Genomic DNA, 20,968 nt, shown 5'->3' with positions numbered 1-20,968 from the left:
TGTTTCTTTCAGGCAGAAGATCCTGCCATACAGTGCTGCAGTGCAAATTTCACTGTGTGCTGTGCTGCGGAGTGGAACGTGTACAGACCAGCACATCCCCTCCCCTCCATGCACTCTGCCTATAAGTCTCTCTACCCTAACAAATCAGCCAAAACCAAAGAACCACCCCACCTTAGACTTCCTCTCTTCTCCGCAACCCCCCCCCCCACAAAAAAAATCAGGCAGACGAAACAAGAGTCCAGAAAGTTCCTGCAACCGGGCTCAGGTTCACCTTCTGTGCTGCTGTAGTAAACTCTTGAAAGGACTTGGACGCAGATGGCTGATAAGATATTTGCATTAATGAATGGTTGTATTTGAATTTGAATTTGAATTTTGAATTGGAATTTATTTCTTACACCCTTCACATATATCTGTATGTTATGGCTCTGTCTAAATGTGCAATGTGCAATCGTAGTAATTAATAATAAATAGAGCAGTTAATGTAAATTAGAAATGCATTCAAATCAGCGTGAGTTAATCAGTCTGATGGCCTGGTGGAAGAACCTGTTCTGGAACCTGTTGGTTCTGGCTTTTATGCTGCGGTTTTCCGGATGGTAGCAGCTGGAATAGATTGTGGTTGGGGTGACTTGAGTCCTGAATGATCCTTCAGGCCCTTTTTTTCACACCTGTCTTTGTAAATGTCCTGAATCATGGGAAGTTCACAACTACAGATGCGCTGGGCTGTCCACTCCACTCTCTGCAGAATCCCGCGATTAAGGGAGGTACAGTTCCCATACCAATCAGTGATGCAGCCAGTCAGGATGCTCTCAGTTGTGTCCCTGTGGAAAATTCTTAGGATTTGGAGGCCCATACCAAACTTCCTCCACCATCTGAAGTGAAAGAGGCTCCGTTGTGCCTTTTTCACCACACAGCTGGTGTGTACAGACCACGTGAGGTCCTCGGTGATGTGGATGCCGAGGAACTTAAAGCTGTTTACCCCCTCAACCCCAGATGCATTGAAGTCAATAGGGGTTAGCCTGTCTCCATTCCTCCCGTAGTCCACAACCAGCTCCTTTGTTTTTATGACATTGAGGCTGCCACTTCCCAATGATGGAGGGATTGGATGCTTGTGGAAGTGGGATGCCTTGTACTGGATGGTGTCAAGATTCTTGAATGTTGAAGGAGCTGCACTCCTCCGGGCGAGTGGTGAGTGTTTCATTACACTCCTCACCTGAGCCTTCCAGATGGTGGACAGGGTTTGGGGAGTCAGGAGGTGAGTTACACACCTTTGACCTGCTTTGGTGCTTATATGGCTAGACCAGTTCAGTTTCCTGTCAATGGTAACCCCGAGGATGTTGATAGGAGGGGATTCAGTGATGGTGATGCCACTGAATGTCAAGGGACAATGGTCAGGGCCTCTCTTGTTGGAGATGGTCATTGCCTGGCACTTGCATGGCTCGAATGCTTCTTGCCGATTGTCAGCACAAGCCTGGGTATTGTCCAGGTCCTGCTGCGTTTGGGTATGAACTGCTTCACTATCTGAGGAGTCACGACTGGTGCAGAACATTGTGCAGTCATCCTCACTTCTGACCTTATGGTGGTCAATCTCAATAAATAAATAAATGAAGTAGAAAACAAAGAGTGCATCTTTATCCTGGCCTCCCGTGTTTTTCTTTCCGGTTAGTTATGGAATTACAAAGCATAACAGTATATTTTAAGATAAACGACCACGCTGTCAACCTCATCATAGCTTACACCTTATTGTCTACCTGCACTGCACTTTCTCTGTAACTGAAACACTATGTTCTCCATTCTGTTATTGATTTCTCTTTGACTATCTAATGTACTGATGCGATGGAATGATCTGAATAGACGGCATTCAAAGCGAAGTTTTTCACTGTACATATAACAATAAATTAAATTGCTAATTAGTATAGTGACAGCTTGAACTTTATGTTTGAAAAGTAGCCATCCTTAATTAGTTAAAGAATAACTGGGTTTTGCTAACCCAGCTTTCTATGATTCAAACTGTATTCTTAGTGCTCCTTTCAATCTTTGATCTCATATGAGGTCATCAAAGCTTTGCCCATGGATATCATGTCTTGGTCAGTCTGAAGTTATTGTCAGAGCTGCTTCTGGCATCTGCCTTATCTCACAGTTTGATGGAGGTACAAAAGGTTGGAGTAACATGCGATCTGCTGGAGGAACTCGGTGAGTCGAGCGATGACTTTGTGGGTAAAAGAATCGTCGACTCTTGATACAGGTTTTGATCTGAAATGTTGACATTTCCTTTTGCCCCCACAGATACTGCATGACTCATTAAGTCTGTCTCACAATTTGTATTACTCTTGTATGATAAAATGGACTCTTGAACACATGATCTACCTCAGTGTGATCTTGCACTTCATTGTCTAAGTTTCTCTGTAGCTTTTACACTTTATTCTGTATTGTTTTGTTTTACCTCAATACACTGTGTAATGATGTGAACTGTATTAACAGTACATAAGTCAAGCTTTTCACTGTATCTTGATACATGTGACAATAATAAACCAATTCCAATATTAGGGAGGTGACCCAAACTCTGTATTTTGGAAGGAGAGACTTAAATCTTCATTTCATTCATTTTAAGGGAACAGACAGTATGGGCAATCATGGATATTTTTTCTTGGACTATAAAGTTATCCTGTCATAGACACCACTTATGCCTTGTGGAAACCTCCCTGCCAGCCTTTTATCTGGAGCAATTGGGCTGTGCCCCTGTGAAATTCCACACACCTCCTTTGCAGTAAGAATGTTCTTCCTGTGTGGAAAAATACTTCACTGTGGTGAACTACATATACTTGTCTGGACACACCCCCTGCTGACTGCTCCTGTGGCTCCTTCCACAGACCCCTGTATAAAGGCGATCAAGGCCTGAGCCCAGCCTCTCAGTCTCCAGGATGTAGTATGGTGGTCACTCACTGCTTGTTCCTTCTTCCAGTCAATAAAAGCTGATATCTCGCCTTTACGTCTCAGGGTGAGTTATTGATGGTGCATCATTCACTTATCCATCCACACTTCTCTGCTCCCCACTGAACAATCTCTGCCCTTCCCTGCCCCTCTCATCATTCACTCACTGTTAACATAGTGAGGCTTTATACTCATTTGGAGTATTGTGTGCAGTTTTGGGCTCCTTATCTTAGAAAGGATGGGCTGACATTGGAGAGAGTTCAAAGAAGGTTCACAAAATTGATTCCAGGATTGAAAGGCTTATAATATAAAGAGTGGCGTCTTTGGGCATGTAATCTATGGAATCCAGGAGAATAGAGGGGAGGGAATCTCATTGAAACCTATCAAATGTAGAAAGGCTTTGATAGGGTGGATGTGAAGAGGATGTTTCCTTTGGTGGGGGAGTCTAAGACCAGAGGACACAGCCTCAGAATAGAGGGGCATCCAATTAGAATAGAGACGAGGAGGAATTTCTTTAGCCAGAGAGTGGTGAATCTGTGGAATTCGTTACCACAGGCAGCTGTGGAAGCCAAGTCATTAGGCATATTTAAGGCAGAAGTTGATGGGTTCTTGATTAGTCAAGGTATAAAGAGTTACAGGGAGAAGGCACGAGACTAGGGCTGAGAGGGAAATGGATCAGTCAAGATGAAATGATGGAGCAGACTCGATGAGCCAAATAGTCTAATTTTGCTCCCGTATGGTCTTATGGCCTTAACCAAAAGACTCTCCTTGTCATCCCCAGAATTCAGCCCCATAGTTGTTAGCACTCACTATCTCACTATATCGTACCATCAAACCTGCCATGAAAGCTTCCCAATAAGTGTATTCATCTGTGGCTTATGAGGCAATACAGTTGGGAAAGTAACACCCTTCTGGTGATCCCCAGCACCCTATTCCCCGTGCCTGGTGCCAGATTACAGCCCAGTGATGTCTTGGGTATCTCTCAGTAATATGCATCTTTATAATTCTATAGAGTTAAAGAGTTGTATTGAGCACAAATACAACCCTTGGCCCAAGTTGTCTGTGCCGAACAAATTGCCTACTGAGCTTGTCCCACTTACTTGCATTTGGCCCACATCCCTTTAAACCTTATCTGTCCATATAACTATCCAAATATCTTTTAAATGTGGCACTTGTTCACGCATCCACCTTCCTCTCTAGCTCTTTCCATAAGCCCACCACTCTCTGCAGTACGGTGCAAAGGTCTTAGGCACGTATACAATATATAGTGAGGGTGCCAGTACTGTATTTGTAAACGTGATGCAGAGAGCGAGCTTGTAAAGGGTGCGGGAGCAAAGGGTGCTAGGATGGAGTGTTGTGTGCGATGTACTTGGCAGGCGGCAGGGAAGGAATGCTGGGGTGGGGGTTGGCACTGGTGCAGACACGCCCAGCTCTAATGCACCAGATACAGTCATTTGATTCCAAACAATTGGTTTATTGATCATTACAGAATGCCTCTCTGGTGCTTCCTGCTCCCTCGCCTCTCCCTGTCCCTTCCCACTCTCAGTCCACAATAGAGACCCATATCAGAATCGGGTTTATCATCACTCACCTTTGTCATGTAATTTGCTTTTCTTGCAGCAGTAGTACAGTGCAACACATAAAGTAAGTACAGTACATTGCAAAAGTCATAGGCACCCTATATATGTGCCTAAGACTTTTGCATGTCTGTGAAAAAGTTGTCTCTTGGATCCTCTTTAGAATCTTTTGCCCTGAATTTTAAATCTTTGTCCTCCAGTTCTGGACTCCCCTCACTCTGGGGAAAAGACTCTAGCCATTTTCCTTGTTCGATATCACTCAGGACTGTATAAACCTCTATAAGGTTGTGTCCCTCTCCCTACATTCCAGGGCAGATATTTCTAGCTTGGCCCCTTAGTTCTACTAGCCTCCTCAAAAATCCTTTCCGCACCCTCTCCAGTTTAATGACATCCTTCCTATAGCAGGGTGACCAGAACCATACACAGTACCCCGGCCTTACAGACCAGACTGTCAGTGATGGTGGTGTCAGGTGATGCTGTATGGTGTTCGCCATCAAAGTCCTCTTAGTCTTGCTGACCCTGACCACCCTCTCCTCAGAATCCCATCCTCTCCCACCCTCCGCCCAGAAACCTGGCTTCTCCCACCTGTGCTCCAGCGTCTCCCGCTGCCCGCGAGCTTTAGCACTGCAACTTTCTGTGGAGTGGTCGAGAGCTAGTCTGGCCTGTTAGCCTATTAAAACAGAGGATGGTTGTGCCAGTGAGCAGAGGCAGGACCACCTTGACAGTGAGGCAGCAGTGGAGATGGTAATGGCAGCATGCTCAGTTGATCAAAGGCGACGTGGTAATCGACAGAAGCTACATCCTTTGCCTCCACGGATGCTGCTCGACTCTGAGTTCTTACAGCATTCAGTTTTCAGTTGGAACATCTCCTGGATCTCACTAACCAGAGGACCACCCTTTCTGGTCTCAGTCTTGACCGCTGCCACCTCAATTAATAATAGAGTAAAGCAGCATACTAACTCTTTTCCTCTCTCTCCCTTCTCCCCCACGCTCTCTCTCTCTCTCTCTCTCTCTCTCTCTCTCTCTCTCTCTCTCTCTCACTACTCTTCCTACTATTCCTACCTCGCCTCCACTCGCTACAGCAGGTGAGTGCCTGTGATGGGTAGTGTGCTTCTGAAGATTGTGTCCCTGTTGGGATCTGTGCACGCAATCATATCTGCAGGTGCACTGCACTGGATGGGCTCCACTGGGAATACTGCTTTAGTGTATCAATAAATGTGAAAACACCCAAAACCTTTCTCAATCATACTTTTTTTGCCAATTTGTCAATTTGACTTTCTTTTTAAGGTGAGGCACTTAATTGACTATTAGTGCCAAATGCTGCACCCATTTAGAACAGCAAGCCATAGAGTTATGGACTATGACTGCACTAAAACAGACTATTCAGCCCATCTAATCCATATCAAAATATTATTCTGCCTCGTCCCTTTGACCCATACCTAGACTATAGCCCTCTATAACCCTCCCATCCATGTACTTATCCAAACTTCTCTTAAATGTTGCAGTCGAACCCATATGCAGAACTTCTGCTGGCATTTTGCTCCACATTCTCGCCACCCTCTTGAGAGGAGAAATCTCCCCCTCAGGGTCTCCTTAAAGAATCCACCTTTCACATTCAGCCCATGACCACTAGTTCTGGTCTCACGTAACCTCAGTGGAAAAAAGTCACCCCTCATCATTTTGTATACCTCTGTCAAATCTCCCCTCATTCTCCTATGCTCCAGGGAATAAATTCCTAACCTATTCACCCTTTACTGAAAGTATGAAATCTCAGCTCCCAGGCATAAGCATCTGATGGTCAAATCTCATGTCAAACCAGAGTTGTGGCCCTAAAGGAGCAGAAGAGAGGAGATACCTTGATCCCCCTGGTGACAGGAGACATGGAGCCGTGGTTTACTCCCTGATTTTCGGGAATTGGCATTGTTCCTTGGTGTTCAGGGGTTCCAACCCAGGGTCCACTGACCACTTTCTTAATAGCATTGATCCGTGGCATAAAAAAGGTTAGGAACCCCTGCTTGGGGTCAAGGTGAAAACGTCTGGCGGGTCCCAGGTCATCTGTAGGTGGTAGGCGGGGAAGGTGTGGGCTTGTTTGATCCTGGCAGAGGGGCTGGACGCAGATTGATGAGAAGCTGAGTCAGACAGGGAGGAATTGGTGTACTTTGTCCTGGAGGATGCATCCTTAACCCTGCATCTTAATGAGACACATTGAGACTGGCTCTAATTTTCAAATACAAAATGACCTTTTGAATTATAATACCTGACGTGACAAATGAATGCAAATAAATGGATATTGCAGTGTGCTTAATTTTTGCAGCAGGATATGCAAATATGAATGTGACATTTAGGGAATAAACTGTGAGCAGCTTGTGGGCTTTTTTTCACACTTGGCACACTGCTGATAGGGGAGAGTCACAAAGGGCTCTGTCAGCTGTGGAGACAGCCCCTCCTTCCTGGTCCCTTCTCAGGAGAAACTCAAGCACCTCCAAATGCACGCTGCGCTGCTCCAAAAGCTGCTGCCATGGCAACGATACTGAAAGGAGTTTTCATTTTAGCGAGCAGTGTGCCCGCCTGTCAGCAAATGGAACTGTAGGGAGGGTAGGAGGGGCAGCAGTATGGTCGTAGGCTGCGTAGGTGGGAGGTGGGAGAGGTTGCTGAGCAATGGGGGTGGGGTCTGTATTAGGGAGGAGGCATGAGAGCAATTTGCTGAATAGAACCTTTGCATATTGGCCCTGTATCACCCTCTCAGTGACCATTCATTCATTGTGTGTGTGTGGTGGCTGTGCCTTAATTAGTAATTGGTCTATTATTCTCACATGTGCCAAATTACAGTGACAAGCTTCACTTGCTTGCCATCCAGGTAGATCATCCCCTCCATAAGTACATCGAGGTACCACAAAAATTAAACAATTACAGAATGCAGAAACAAGAGAAAATCTGCAGGTGCTGGAAATCCGAGTAACTAACACACACTAACCTACTAACTGGTACATCTTTGGAATGTGGGAGGACACCAGACACACACACACACACACACACACACACACACACACACACACACACACACACACACACACACACACACACACACACACACACACACACACACACACACACACACACACACACACCCCTGGAGGAACTCAGCAGACCAGGCAGCATCTTATGGAAAAGAGTACAGTCGACGTTTCAGGCTGAAACCCTTTGGCAGGACTCAGGGGTCAGCCCAAAACATCAACAGTACTTTTTTTTCTATAGATGCTGCCTGGCCTGCTGACTTGTTCCAGCATTTTGTCAGAGAGTGCAGACTATAGAGTGCGGTTACAAAAATAGTGCAGTGTAGAAGACAAATAAACCCTGAGCAGGTAGACTGAGAGATCAGTAAGTTCAGTTCTTGGTAGAACAGAGGCATTCTGGAGTTTTACAATCGCTCTCGAAGTGTTCTTCAGAGTTTCGTATCTTAGAGTCATAGAGCACTGCAGCGTAGAAACATGCCTTTCAGCATATCTAGTCTGTGCTGAACTGTTATTCTACTTAGGTCCATTGACCCACACCTGGACCATAGCCCTCCATACCTTCCCATCCATTTACTCATCCAAGACTTCTCTTAAAAGTTACTATTGAACATGCATCCTCTCCAGTTCCAATGGCAGCTCATTCCACCCTCTGAATGAACAAGATCCGGATCAGAAACCCTTTAAGTACCCCACGTGGAAGGGGGGAAGAAGAGAGAAACTTCTGAGAAGGGTCTTTGATTACATTGGTTGCTCTCTTAGATAAAGCCAGTGGAGTTTGACAGAGGCTAGTTTAAGTGCTGGACTAGGCTGTGGGGAGTGACTAGCGGACTGGTCTGGACTAGGCTGTGGGGAGTGACTAGCGGACTGGTCTGGACTAGGCTGTGGGGAGTGACTAGCGGACTGGTCTGGACTAGGCTGTGGGGAGTGACTAGCGGACTGGTCTGGACTAGGATGCTGGACTAGGCTGTGGGGAGAGACTAGCAGACTGGTCTGGACTAGGCTGTGGGGAGTGACTAGCGGACTAGTCTGGACTAGGCTGTGGGGAGTGACTAGCAGACTGGTCTGGACTAGGATGCTGGACTAGGCTGTGGGGAGTGACTAGCGGACTGGTCTGGACTAGGCTGTGGGGAGTGACTAGCGGACTGGTCTGGACTAGGCTGTGGGGAGTGTCTAGCGGACTGGTCTGGACTAGGCTGTGGGGAGTGACTAGCAGACTGGTCTGGACTAGGATGCTGGACTAGGCTGTGGGGAGTGACTAGCGGACTGGTCTGGACTAGGCTGTGGGGAGTGACTAGCAGACTGGTCTGGACTAGGATGCTGGACTAGGCTGTGGGGAGTGACTAGCGGACTGGTCTGGACTAGGCTGTGGGGAGTGACTAGCGGACTGGTCTGGACTAGGCTGTGGGGAGTGACTAGCGGACTGGTCTGGACTAGGATGCTGGACTAGGCTGTGGGGAGTGACTAGCGGACTGGTCTGGACTAGGCTGTGGGGAGTGACTAGCGGACTGGTCTGGACTAGGCTGTGGGGAGTGACTAGCAGACTGGTCTGGACTAGGCTGTGGGGACCGACTAGCGGACTGGTCTGGACTAGGCTGTGGGGAGTGACTAGCAGACTGGTCTGGACTAGGCTGTGGGGAGTGACTAGCAGACTGGTCTGGACTAGGCTGTGGGGAGTGACTAGCAGATTGGTCTGGACTAGGCTGTGGGGAGTGACTAGCAGACTGGTCTGGACTAGGCTGTGGGGAGTGACTAGCAGACTGGTCTGGACTTGCAGGCTGTTGAGTAAAGAGTGGGTGGAGATCAGTGAAAGATGGATAGGTGTGAAAGTCATCTTAGAAATGTACTGTTCTGTAAGGTTTGGATTCAGCTGCAGATTGTAAAGTGCTCTACTGAATTCACCATTCATTAACAAACTATAACCCCATCTTTACTGAACCCTTCCTGTAATTGACTGGAGCACACATTAGAAGTGCTAAACAGTGTCTCTGCCCTGAAAGCTGGAGAGACGCTGAGTATCACGGGAGTTATTTTGTTCCCAGGCACTGCCATCGTCCACAGGCTAAGTGGCTGATTTGCCCTGCAGCCTCAGAGGGGTAAGTGGCAGAATGAATATGCCTCTTTGTGAGGAAAAGACAACGAGGATCCACTCTGTTGCATTAGAGGCCGGGCAATGAGGGCAAAAATCCCCTCTCCAGCTTGTTTTAGTCACAGTGCAGGCCATCCTCTTATCAGGCAATTATAGCTTAAATGTGCAATAACTGGGTCAATAACATGGCTATGAATATAGGTTATTCCCTTCTCCCTTGGATGTGCTAATTCCGGTGGGAGGTGGGTAATTAAGTAAGAGTGCAATGGTGTCACCCCTCACACAAGTGTCAATTCTTCATGTGTGGGTTGAAATGATGGCTGTTTGTAATCCAGTAGTCTCCTTCCACAGCCACACTCAAACATACACACACACAAACACACTCACACACTTACACATACAAACACACAAGCGTACACCTACACACATGCAGACATACTGACACATGCACAGACACACACACACACATGTGTACACACAGCCATACAGTGTTTCACACACAGACACACATGATGCATGCATGTAAGACCATAAGATATAGGGACAGAATTAGGCCATTCAGCCCATCAAATCTGTGCCACCATTTCATCATGGCTGATCCATTTCCTTCTCTGCTCCAATCTTCTGTCTTCTCCCCATATCCCTTCCTGTCCTGACTAATGAAGAATCTATTAACCTCTGTCTTAAATATATCAATGACTTGGCCTCCACTGTCACCCGTGGCAACACATTCCACAGATTCACCACTGTCTGGCTAAAAAAAATTCCTCTTCGTCTATTCTAAATGGATGCCCCTCTATTCTGAGGCTGTGTCCTCTGGTCTTAGATTCCCCCACCATAGGAAACATTCTCTCTACACACACCCTATCCAGGCCTTTCAACAGTTGATAAGTTTCAATGAAGTTACTCCCCATTCTTCTGAATTCCAGTCAGGACAGGCCCAGAGCCATCAAATACTCCTCAAGTGATAAGCCGTTCAGTCCGAGAATCATTTTCATGAACCTTCTCCAATGTCAGCACATCCTTCCTCAGATAAGGGGCCCAAAACTGCTCACAGTACTCCAAGTGAAGCCTTAGCAGTGCTTTATAAAGCCTCAGTGTTACGTGCTCACTTTTATATTTTAGTCCTCTTGAAATGAATGCTAACATTGCATTTGCTTTCCTTACTACTGACTCAAACTGCAAATTAACCTTTAGGGCAGGGGTCAGCAACCTTTACCACTGAAAGAGCCACTTGGACCCGTTTCCCACAGAAAAGAAAACACTGGGAGCCGCAAAACCCGTTTGACATTTAAAATGAAATAACACTGCATACAACGTTTTTTTTGCCTTTATGCTATGTATAAACAAACTATAATGTGTTGCATTTATGAAATTGATGAACTCCTGCAGAGAAAACGAAATTACATTTCTGCATGCAACAAAAACATTTTGAACTCCGAAAAAAAGACGTTGGGTTGAAAGTTACTTTTAAGTAAAATATTCAATGTCTATTTGAGTCCTTCTTGTATTTATGAAAAACGCCGAACTTAAATTTTCCGCCAGCAGCAAACCAAAAATAACGTCAGCCAGCTGTCATCCTGAAAAATGAAAGGACTATTTCACTGAACTATGAAAAAATATGAATATAAGTAAAATAATAGGCAATTAAAATATTTATCATACTTGGTTAATGGGATTTCTGCTCCTGGACCTCAGCGCACAGCGTCTGCACATCAGGGCTGTATGATGTCACCTTCATCTTTACACAGGATCGCAAGCTGTCATCTGTGAGGTTTTCAATATCACTCCATTTGTGTTTCTGAGCAAGAACGGCCTTCTGACGGGCAACATCTTCAAGGTCTGCTGTCAAGCGTCTAAACTTGGACACCCATATGTCTTTGTCGGCTATGTCGGCCAGTTCCATCTCAAGATCAGGTTGACTCACACCTGCCAATGCAGTCGTATTCAGTAGGGAAGGATCGATGCTTAAGGGAGTGACCGGGAAGGATAATGTGTTTTTTTCCTCTCTGAACTCACAGAAGCGTTTCCCAAACGATGTTTGCATTGCGATGATTGCAGAATGTAAATACTCCGAAATTATCATGTCGTGACCTTGTTTGAACTCTCTCAAATTGGGGAAGTGAGACAAAGTGCCTTTCTGTAAATCTCTGGCAAGCACTGTCAACTTGCGCTCGAATGCCAAAACATCCTCCAACATGTGCAGGGCTGTACGTCCTTTCCCCTGAAGAGCTGTGTTCAGCGTGTTCAGGTGCGCTGTCATGTCTACCATGAAGTGTAGCTTTTCCAGCCACTCTGGCTGTTCCAGCTCAGGAAAGGTGAGCCCTTTGCTGCCCAGGAAAGTTTTCACTTCTTCCAGACACGCGACAAAGCGTTTCAGCACCTCCCCTCTGGACAGCCAGCGATAAAAACACGTTGTAGCGGTGTCAGTAAACTGCAGTCAAAGATAGCTTTATTCGAACTAAACAGCCTTGCTTTTAAGCCTCCCTCAACCCAGCCCCCATGGACGCAGATGCTGCAAAAGACGCGTACTCACAAACCCCCGTAGGCTATCTCCCTTAGCCGGAATGCCGGCTAATTGTGAGCCGTTTCGGATGTGGCAGGAAATGTACAAGATCACCATAATTACATTTCAAAAGCTAACAAACTAACATAAAATACATTTTAATTAAATACTGACCAATTATTTCCCAAAGCCACAGGGAGCCGCAGCACAGAGGTGAAAGAGCCACAAATGGCTCGGGAGCCGCAGGTTGCCGACCCCCGCTTTAGGGAATCCTACATGAGGACTTCCAACCCCCTCTGCACCTTAGATCTATGTATACACACATCTACACCAAGAAATACAGCACATCCACTTAAATACACACTGACAAACAACACACACACACAAAGAGTGGTGAACAGATATTATTCTACTTGCAGAGATGTGTACAGTAAAGCCTTCACATGGAATCATTAGGGTTGTTGCTTTTCTTGTTATTAAATTGACTTTATTTCTTACAACCTTCACGTATATGAGGGGTAAAAATCTTTATGTTACATTTCCACCTAAATGTGCAATATGCATATTATAGTAATTTGTAATAAATAGTATGTACAGAAAGATATACAACAGAGCAGTCAATATAGACTAGAAATACAACTGTGTCAGCGTGAATTAATCAGTCTGATGGCCTGGTGGCAGTCTGTTGGTCCTGGCTTTTATGCTGCGGTGCCATTTCCCAGATGGTAGCAGCTGGAACAGTTTGTTGCTGGGGCGACTCAGATCCCCAATGATCCTTTGGGCCCTGCTTACACACCTGCCTCTGTAGATGTGCTGAATAGTGGGAAGTTGGCATCTACAGATGCGCCGGGCTGTCCGCACCAGTCCCTGCAGAGCCCTGTGAATGAGGGAAGTACAGTTTCCATACCAGGCAGTGATTCAGCCAGTCAATAAATTCTAGTCAATGTAATTTCTCTGAAAAGTTGGACCAGGTGGAGGATGATAACAAATCAGTTATGTGTACAGCATAATGTGAAGCATCTCAAAGCTTTGGGTAAGTATCACCAACGTCATGTCTGCAAAACCTTCTAAAATGACTGGAGGCCCATGTGAGCCAACAACACCATCCTCTCTTAGGCCCACATTAAGCCCCTAATTACTCTCAGTCAACATCATGGGATTGACCACACCAGTTACATGCTTGAGAAGCAGTCAACTGTATGGGATTGACCACACCAGTTACATGCCTGAGAAGCAGAGTCCAGAGACAAGTACTCAATTTTGAGAGCTGATTACCAGTTGGCTCGTGGATGATAAAAAAAAATGAGGGGTTCTGTGGGAGTGGGGTAAGAGTTGTCCTAATCTTACAGTAGGGTAAACGTTTGCAGCAACATCATGGGGCAAAGGGCTGTATTGTGCTGTACTGTTCTATGTTTTAAGTGTGTAGAGGAAAAGATTCAAAGATGTGTTTAAGCAGGAGAAGGAGGGCTTCTCGAAAACCACTATCTCATTGGCTCTCACCCTCCCATTTATATATAAGAATCTGAATTTTGGCTTTGTTAACCTCTTCTGAACCCTTAAAACCAGAATGAAACTGTCATCCTCAAACCTAAGGGGAGAAAGATAGGTATGAAATCAATCTCCGTCCTTCGCAACAGTGAGGTTACGAAACATCACTGACAGGTCATTACCCCTCATGTTATCCCCAGTAAAACAAGCAGTGGTGGAAACATTCAGCAGGTCAGGCAGCAAATGGGGAGAGAAACAAAGTAAATATTTCAGTTCAGTGATCAAGTTTTGACCTGAAATAATTAACACTTTCTCTCTCCCAGATGCTACCTGACCTGCTGGGGAGTTCCAGCACCTGATGTGTTTTTACCTTCAGATTCCCAGCTTCTGCAGTTTTATATTTTAATTCCATGCATAATAGTGTCATGTCTAGTAACTCCAAATCATAAAAAACTAATTGGAGGAAAAAGCCGGGAGTCCAAGAGATGTGAATCTTAGTTTGCTCTCTGCTTCACGCAAGGCGCACACGTATCACGTGTCAGTGTCGTAACGTATGCCATTTATGTACTTTTACATACAATTGGCAATGCATTATGTAAACCACAAAGAATGCTTAACCAAACAACATAGTTACAATATTACTCAAATATGCTGGCTGGTGGCATAGTGGCATCAGCGCCGGACTTCGGAGCGAAGGCTCCCGAGTTCGAATCCAACCGGCCCCCTTGCACGCTTTCCGTCCGTGCCTGGTTGAGCATCGAGCTAGCAACTCAGCCTCGTAAAAAGAAGAAAGCCTGCTAAAAACACGCCGTCATGACAGCATCCCGAAGACTCCACTTGGAGTTAAGGGTTTTCTTCTCTTCTTCTATTTTCAAATATTAAATATACAGTAATAAGTAACTTGAAGTATTATAAAAAGAAAACAATATGAGAATGCAGAATACAGTGTTCTGAGAAAATGCAGTGCTGGTAGACATTGTGCCATGGCCATGAAGAGATGGATTGAGAAATCACAAGTTCATTTTTATTGCACAAGAGATCCATTCAAGAGGCTTACAATAGGGTAAAAGGTGTCCTTGAGCCTGGTGGTACTCATTCTCAAGTTTTTGCATCTTCTGTCCAGTGGGAGGGAGAGAGAGAATAACCAAGGTTGGAGGAGTTTGATTATTTTAACTGTTTTTGTGAGGCATTTGGAGAGGTAGACTGAGTCAATGGAAGGAGGACAGAGTTTTGTAATGGCCTTGGCCACGTTCTCAGCTCTGCAATTTCTTCCGATTTTGAGGAGAGACCAGTGTTTTTTTCAACTCCCTCTCCACCTCTGGTCCCTGAATGAGGACTGGCACATAGACCTTCAGTTTATACCTCCTCTAATCAATAATCAGCTCTTTGCTTTTGTAGACGTTCAGTGAAAGGTTGTTGTTGTGACACTACTTAGCCGGATTGTCAATCTCCCTCCAATAGGCTGATCCATCACCACGTTTGATTCAGCCTGCAACAGGGGTGTCATCAGCAAACATAAATGTGCTTTGAAGCTGTACTTAGCCTCACAGTTACAGGTGTAAAGCGAGTAGAGTAGGGGGCTAAACACACAGTCTTGTGGTGCACCTGTGCTAATAGAGATTATGGAGGAGATATTGTTGCCAATCCAAACTGACTGGGGTCTGCAAGTGAGTAAATTGAGGATCCATTTGATAAGAAGGGACCGAGGTCTAGGTCTTGGAGGTCATTGATTAGTTATGAAGGGATGATAGTGTTGAATGCTGAGCTGCAGTCAGTGAAGAGCAATCCTGATATACGCATCTCCACTGTCCGGATGTTCCTGAGCTGAGTGAAGAGCCAATGAAATGACATCTACTGTTGACCTGTTATGATAGTAGGCAAATTGGGGCAAATCCAATTTAGTCTTCAGTCAGGAGTTGATATACTTCATGACCAACTTCATAAAGCACCTCATCACCGTGGATGGAAGTGCTTGTGGATGATAATCACTGAGGCAGGCTACCGTGTTCTAAATTCAGCAATAGTGATCAAAGCAGCTGCAGACTTCAGGGGAACAACTGATGAAATGGGAAGACTTGGAAGTTACTTAACATGAAATGATGGACTTTAAGGCAACCTAAAGTGAAATGTACAATTTTGGATGTTGGACAAACAGTTAAAATGTGTATGAAAAAACTGGCTTTGTAATTAGGAGCAGTGAAGACAAACCAGAAGACCATGCTAAGCTATCGTAAATTTGTAGTCAGTCCTTGTTTGTAGCATGGTGAATACATTTGGACACATCCTCCAGAAAGGATATGAGAACAAGTGCAGCAAAGATTTACCAGCAGGAAAATGAGGATGATGGGAAATTGGAGAAGTTGAGATTATTCTCCTGAGAATGAAAATATAAAGAGTAGGCCTGGTGAAGAGATTCAAACCTGTGTGTACTTAATCGAGAAACTAACTCATCAGAATCGGCTTTATTGTCACTGACTTATATGATGTGAAATTTGTTGTTTCATGGCAGCAGTACAGTAGACGTAAAGACATAAAGGAACTATATGTTACACAATAAATAAAGAGTACATAAAAAAAGCAAAAACGAGATCATGTTCTTGGGTTTATGGGGCATTCAGAAATCTGATTTTGGAGCTGTCACTGAATCATTGCATGTGAGTCTCCAGTCTCCTCTGACCTCTCCTTGATGGTAGTAATGAGAAGAGGGCATGTCCCACTTGGCCAGGTTCCTTAGTAATGGATGCTGTTTTCTTGAAGCTTTGATGGTTGGGAGAGCTGTGGCCATAATGGAGTTGGCTGACTCTACAACCCTCTACAGCCTTCGACTGTCCTGTGCTTTGGAATTTCTGTACCAGGCTGTGATACAACCAGTCAGAATGTTTTACACTATGCATCTATAGAAATTTTAGTCTTTGGTGGCTTACTGTACTAAATCCCCTCCAATTCCTAACAAAGTTGAGCTGCTGGCATTCCTTCTTTGTTGTTGTTGTTCCGTTGCGTGCCTTGTGGCACATCAGGTGGTAACCTTGCCATTTATTTAGCATTTTGTCTGTCTTTTATGAGGTCATGTTGCTAGCTTGAATGTCAACCCAGCACAGATGGGAAGCATGGAAGGGGCTGGCCAGGTTCCAATCTGGGATCGCTCGCCTCAAAGTCCATTACTCCACTGGCTGGCTGCATTCCTTCTCCATGACTGCATCAATACGGACAGATCCTCCATTGCTGACACCTAGGAATTTGAAGCTGCTCACCTATACCGCCACTAGAGATAATTCTAACTGGTTGAGTCACAGCCTGGAATGGAGCCTGCCGTGTCCAGGCCTTCAGGAGGCTGCAAAGAGCTGTGAATTCAGCTGTCTCCAGCGGTGATTATCAGTAAATGAAAATCGGAATCTGTAGGTGCCAGAAGTCTGAGAACTAAAAATAGAAAATGGTGAAAACACTCAGCATACACACACAAATCTATATAACATTCATTTTTCCAAGAACCAATCTAATAACATTCTGTTAATCCTTTCTAAAACAAGTCAGTGCATACTTGAGAAATTTCTTCTGCATTATAGAGTCATAGAGAAGTACAGCACAGAAACAGGCCCTTTGTCCCATCTAGTCCATGATGAAACCATTTAGACTGCCTACTCCCATCGATCTGCACTGGGACCATAGCCCTCCATACCCCTACTATCCATGTCTCTATCCAAATTTCTCTTAAATATTGAAATCGAGCTTGCCTGCATCACTTCTGCTGACATCTCATTCCACACCCTCACGACCCTCAGAATGAAGACATTACCCCCCATGTTCCCCTTATGCTCCTCACCTTTCACTCCTAACCTATGACCTCTGATTGTAGTTCCCCCCCCCACCTCAGTGGAAAAAGCCTGTTTTCCTTTACCCTATCTATACCCCTCATAATTTATATACCTCTATCAAATCTCCTCTCAATCTTCTATGTTTTAAAGAATACAGCCCCAACCCATCCAATCTTTCCTTACAACTCAGGTCCTCTAGACCCAGCAACATCCTTGTAAATTTTCTCTGCATTCTTTTAACCTTGTTTACGTCTTTCCTGTAGGTAGGTGACCAAAACTGCACACAATCCTCCAAATTAGATCTCACCAATGTCTTTTATAACTTCAACGTAACATCCCATCTCCCGTACTCAATACCTTGATTATTAAAGGCCAATATGTCAAAAACTTTTCAAAACCCTATCTCCCTGTGACACCAATGGACCTTTATTCCCAGATCCCTTTGTTCTACCACACACCTCCGTGCCCTACCATTCACTGTGTAAGACCTACCTGCCTGGTCCTACTGAAATGCAAAACCTTGCACTTGTTTGCATTAAATTTTATCTGCCATTATTTAGCCCATTATTCCAGCTGAAGTAGATCCCTCTGCAAGCCATGATCACCTTCCTCAATGTACGCTACATTCACAAACTTGGTGCCATCCACAAATCTGCTGATCCAGTTAACCACATTATCATCCAGATCATTGATATAGATGACAAACAACAAAGAACCCATCACCAATGCCTACAGCACAACACTAGTCACAGTCCTCCAGTCAGAGCAGAAACCATCTACTACCACCCTCTGGCTTCTCCTGCAAAGCCAACGTCTCATCCAATTTACTACCTCATCTTGAACGCTGAGCGACTGACCCTTCTTGACCAGCCTTCCATGCGAGACCGTGTCAAATACCTTGTTAACGTCCAAGTACACAATATCCACTGCCTTGCCTTCATCCATTTTCCTTGTAACTTCCTTGAAAATCCCTGTAATATTGGTTAGACATTCTTTAATATAAGTTGCCTCAAAAGCCTTAATGATTGTGTCTTCTCTCTTATCGTTATACAGACCCCTACGATTCCAGCCAATTATCATGAAATCCAGAAGGAAACACAGAATCAACCTATGAAATTTCCCTGGTACCCACGGAAAACCAGACACGTGACCGCTGTGTAATGAGAATGACCGTGCTGAGGAGTTTTTGTATTTAATGGCTTTATTTAGGTATTTTATTGGGTTTTGCAATAGAAATGAAAACTACATTGAAAGCATTTTGAATTTGAATGTTACTGATTGGAGGAGTCACTTATTAGTGGGAAAAGATTGCTTGGTAGAAACAGATGGAATCTCAGTTAGTACAAAGCGAATTAAGTCTCAATGTGCCACGCCTATTTGTTTTTATCTAGAGATACAGTATGGCAACGGGCCATTCGGCCCAATGAGTCCGCACTACCCGTTTACCCCCATGGGACTAATTAACCTATTAACCCATACTTCCTTGGAATGTACACCCAAAGAAAACCCATGCGGTGACAGGGAGAATGTACAAACTCCATTCAGACAGCGCTGGGAATTAAACCCAGGTCGCTGGTAAGGTAAGGGGTTACACTAGCCACTATGCTACCACACTGCCCCAGGATGATAGACGTGAATCTAAACACAAGGATGGGTGGTTGTCTCCTTTCCCACGGACAGATTGTGCAAATGAAGGACGAAACTTGCTTCATTGTGCTTGTATTCTTTGGAATATGAGGTACTTAAATTGCTCATGAATCACTGCGCACTGGTGCTAAGTAAAAGAGATTGATATTGACCTTAAACTTGCACTTCCAGGTCAAATTGCATGGTCCCCTTGTCCAGTCCGAATGCCAGCTTGGATTCTACCCTTGTAGAGCACTGGGAGGCAGAATGTCTTCTCCGAGTGTGGTGAACTATGTGCCTGTCGGGACACGCCCCTGCTGACTGCTCCTGTGGCTCCTCCCACAGGCCCCTGTATAAAGGAGATCTGCGGCCTGACGCTCGGCCTCAGTCTCCAAGACCTTGTATGATAGACACTCACTCCTGGTTCCTTCTTCCAGTCAATAAAAGCCGATATCTCGCCTACGTCTCAGTGTGAGTTATTGATGGTGCATCACCGAGTCAAGTCCAAACACTCTTTTTTACTGCTTCCATATCACTCCAGATCAGGTTGACTCCCTCCTTCTCTGCCATTGACATTCAAACTCCATGTTCTATTCATCATCATGGCAACAAGACTTGATTTCACTTATTCCACTGCCCCTCCCATCCCCAGTAGTAATCTGATCCAGGGATTGCCTTTCTGTAAGAGCCCCACTGCCCTTCCTGCACTAGGTGTTCAGTCTGTTGGATCAGATTTCTAAAGAACTTCCATTTATGAAGCAATTTTCATAAGCTAGGGCATGAGCTGCTGAAGAACCATCTATTGCAATGTTGAAAATGCAACTTTGAATTGCGCATTGTGGGCACTTGCAAATAGAAATACCCCATAGCCAGAAAGCAAGGGTAAAAATCTTTTCTTGGCTGGCAGTTTTAAGTATTCTCTATGTACACTGGGTGTTATACACTGTCAAAGTTAGTGAATTGAAAAGAATAGGCCAAGGAATTTGGGAGGAAGTCAGGCCTTGTTTTTGCACTGTATAATTATTCATAAACCTATTGTATTCCTTTATTTTCCTGTAAATGCATGCAAGAAAATGTATCTCAAGGTAGTGTATGCTAACATATACATATTTTTATAATAAAATCCTGCCTGAAAAGCAGATGACTGACTCTTAAGGTTACCCATCAGGATCTGATAAGGGCCTCCTGCTGATTGTCAGAACTTCAACAAGTTTCCCAGAAAAAATCTCCTTTCCTGTTCTGACATGTCAGTCCTTGGCATCCTCTTGTACTAAGATGAGGCCACCCTCAGGGTGGAGGAGCAACACCTTATACTCTGTCTGGGTAACCTCCAACCTGATGCATTGAATATTAGAACCATAGAACATTACAGCACAGAAACAGGCCTTTTGGCCCTTCTTGGCTGTGCTGAACCATTTTTCTGCCTAGTCCAGGGGTGGGCAAACTTTTTGACTTGAGGGCCACAAAGGGTTCTAAAATTTGACAGGGGGGCCGGACCAGGAGCAGATGGACGGAGTGTTTTGGTAATACACCTCATAAGAGAAAATAAAATATCATGGGATATGTAGAAAACATGTGCTTTAATTTCAATTGAAAATGAACAAATGCATTACAACAAAATATCTGTCTTTGAAGTCCCATGGTATTTAGCTATTTATTGAAATGTCTTTTAAAACATTGAAAATTAAATGAATAAAATACAGCTTTTTTTAATAGTAACAGTTATTATTTTAAAGCACTGAAAATTCTGTTATCCTTCAAGATATTATCATCATCACTCTCCTCCTGACTGTCTTTATTTCAAAAACGGTAGGAGATGCAGGTCTACTTGTCCTGCTCCTTCTTATTCAATTGTCCCGTGCCAAAACTCAACAACGACCCGCACAATGACAGAACAGTGAGAGCGCGCCAATATGCGGAGCTCTGTGCTC

The 20,968-nt window shown here is 44.7% G+C and overlaps 1 protein-coding gene across 7 annotated transcripts in view; it reads left to right on the top strand.

The window, feature by feature from the left end:
- Positions 1-20,176, top strand: part of igsf5b (immunoglobulin superfamily, member 5b) — a 71,855-nt gene extending 51,679 nt beyond the window's left edge. For 5 of the 7 annotated variants that reach the window (XM_059968764.1, XM_059968763.1, XM_059968766.1 and 2 more), the window contains one exon: positions 13-415. In XM_059968764.1, the coding sequence (XP_059824747.1) occupies positions 13-288 (276 nt within the window). In that variant the 3' untranslated portion in view covers positions 289-415. Of the gene's footprint in view, positions 1-12; positions 416-18,464 lie in introns of those variants that run through there. The other 2 variants (XM_059968771.1, XM_059968770.1) reach the window with 2 other exon arrangements.
- Positions 20,177-20,968: the final 792 nt, after the last annotated feature.

This window comes from Hypanus sabinus, chromosome 4 (genome assembly GCF_030144855.1).
Source record: "Hypanus sabinus isolate sHypSab1 chromosome 4, sHypSab1.hap1, whole genome shotgun sequence".
In the NCBI taxonomy this organism is placed as follows: domain Eukaryota; kingdom Metazoa; phylum Chordata; class Chondrichthyes; order Myliobatiformes; family Dasyatidae; genus Hypanus; species Hypanus sabinus.
The sequence above is the reverse complement of the archived record's forward strand: the minus strand, read 5'-3'. Positions and strand labels throughout refer to the sequence as shown.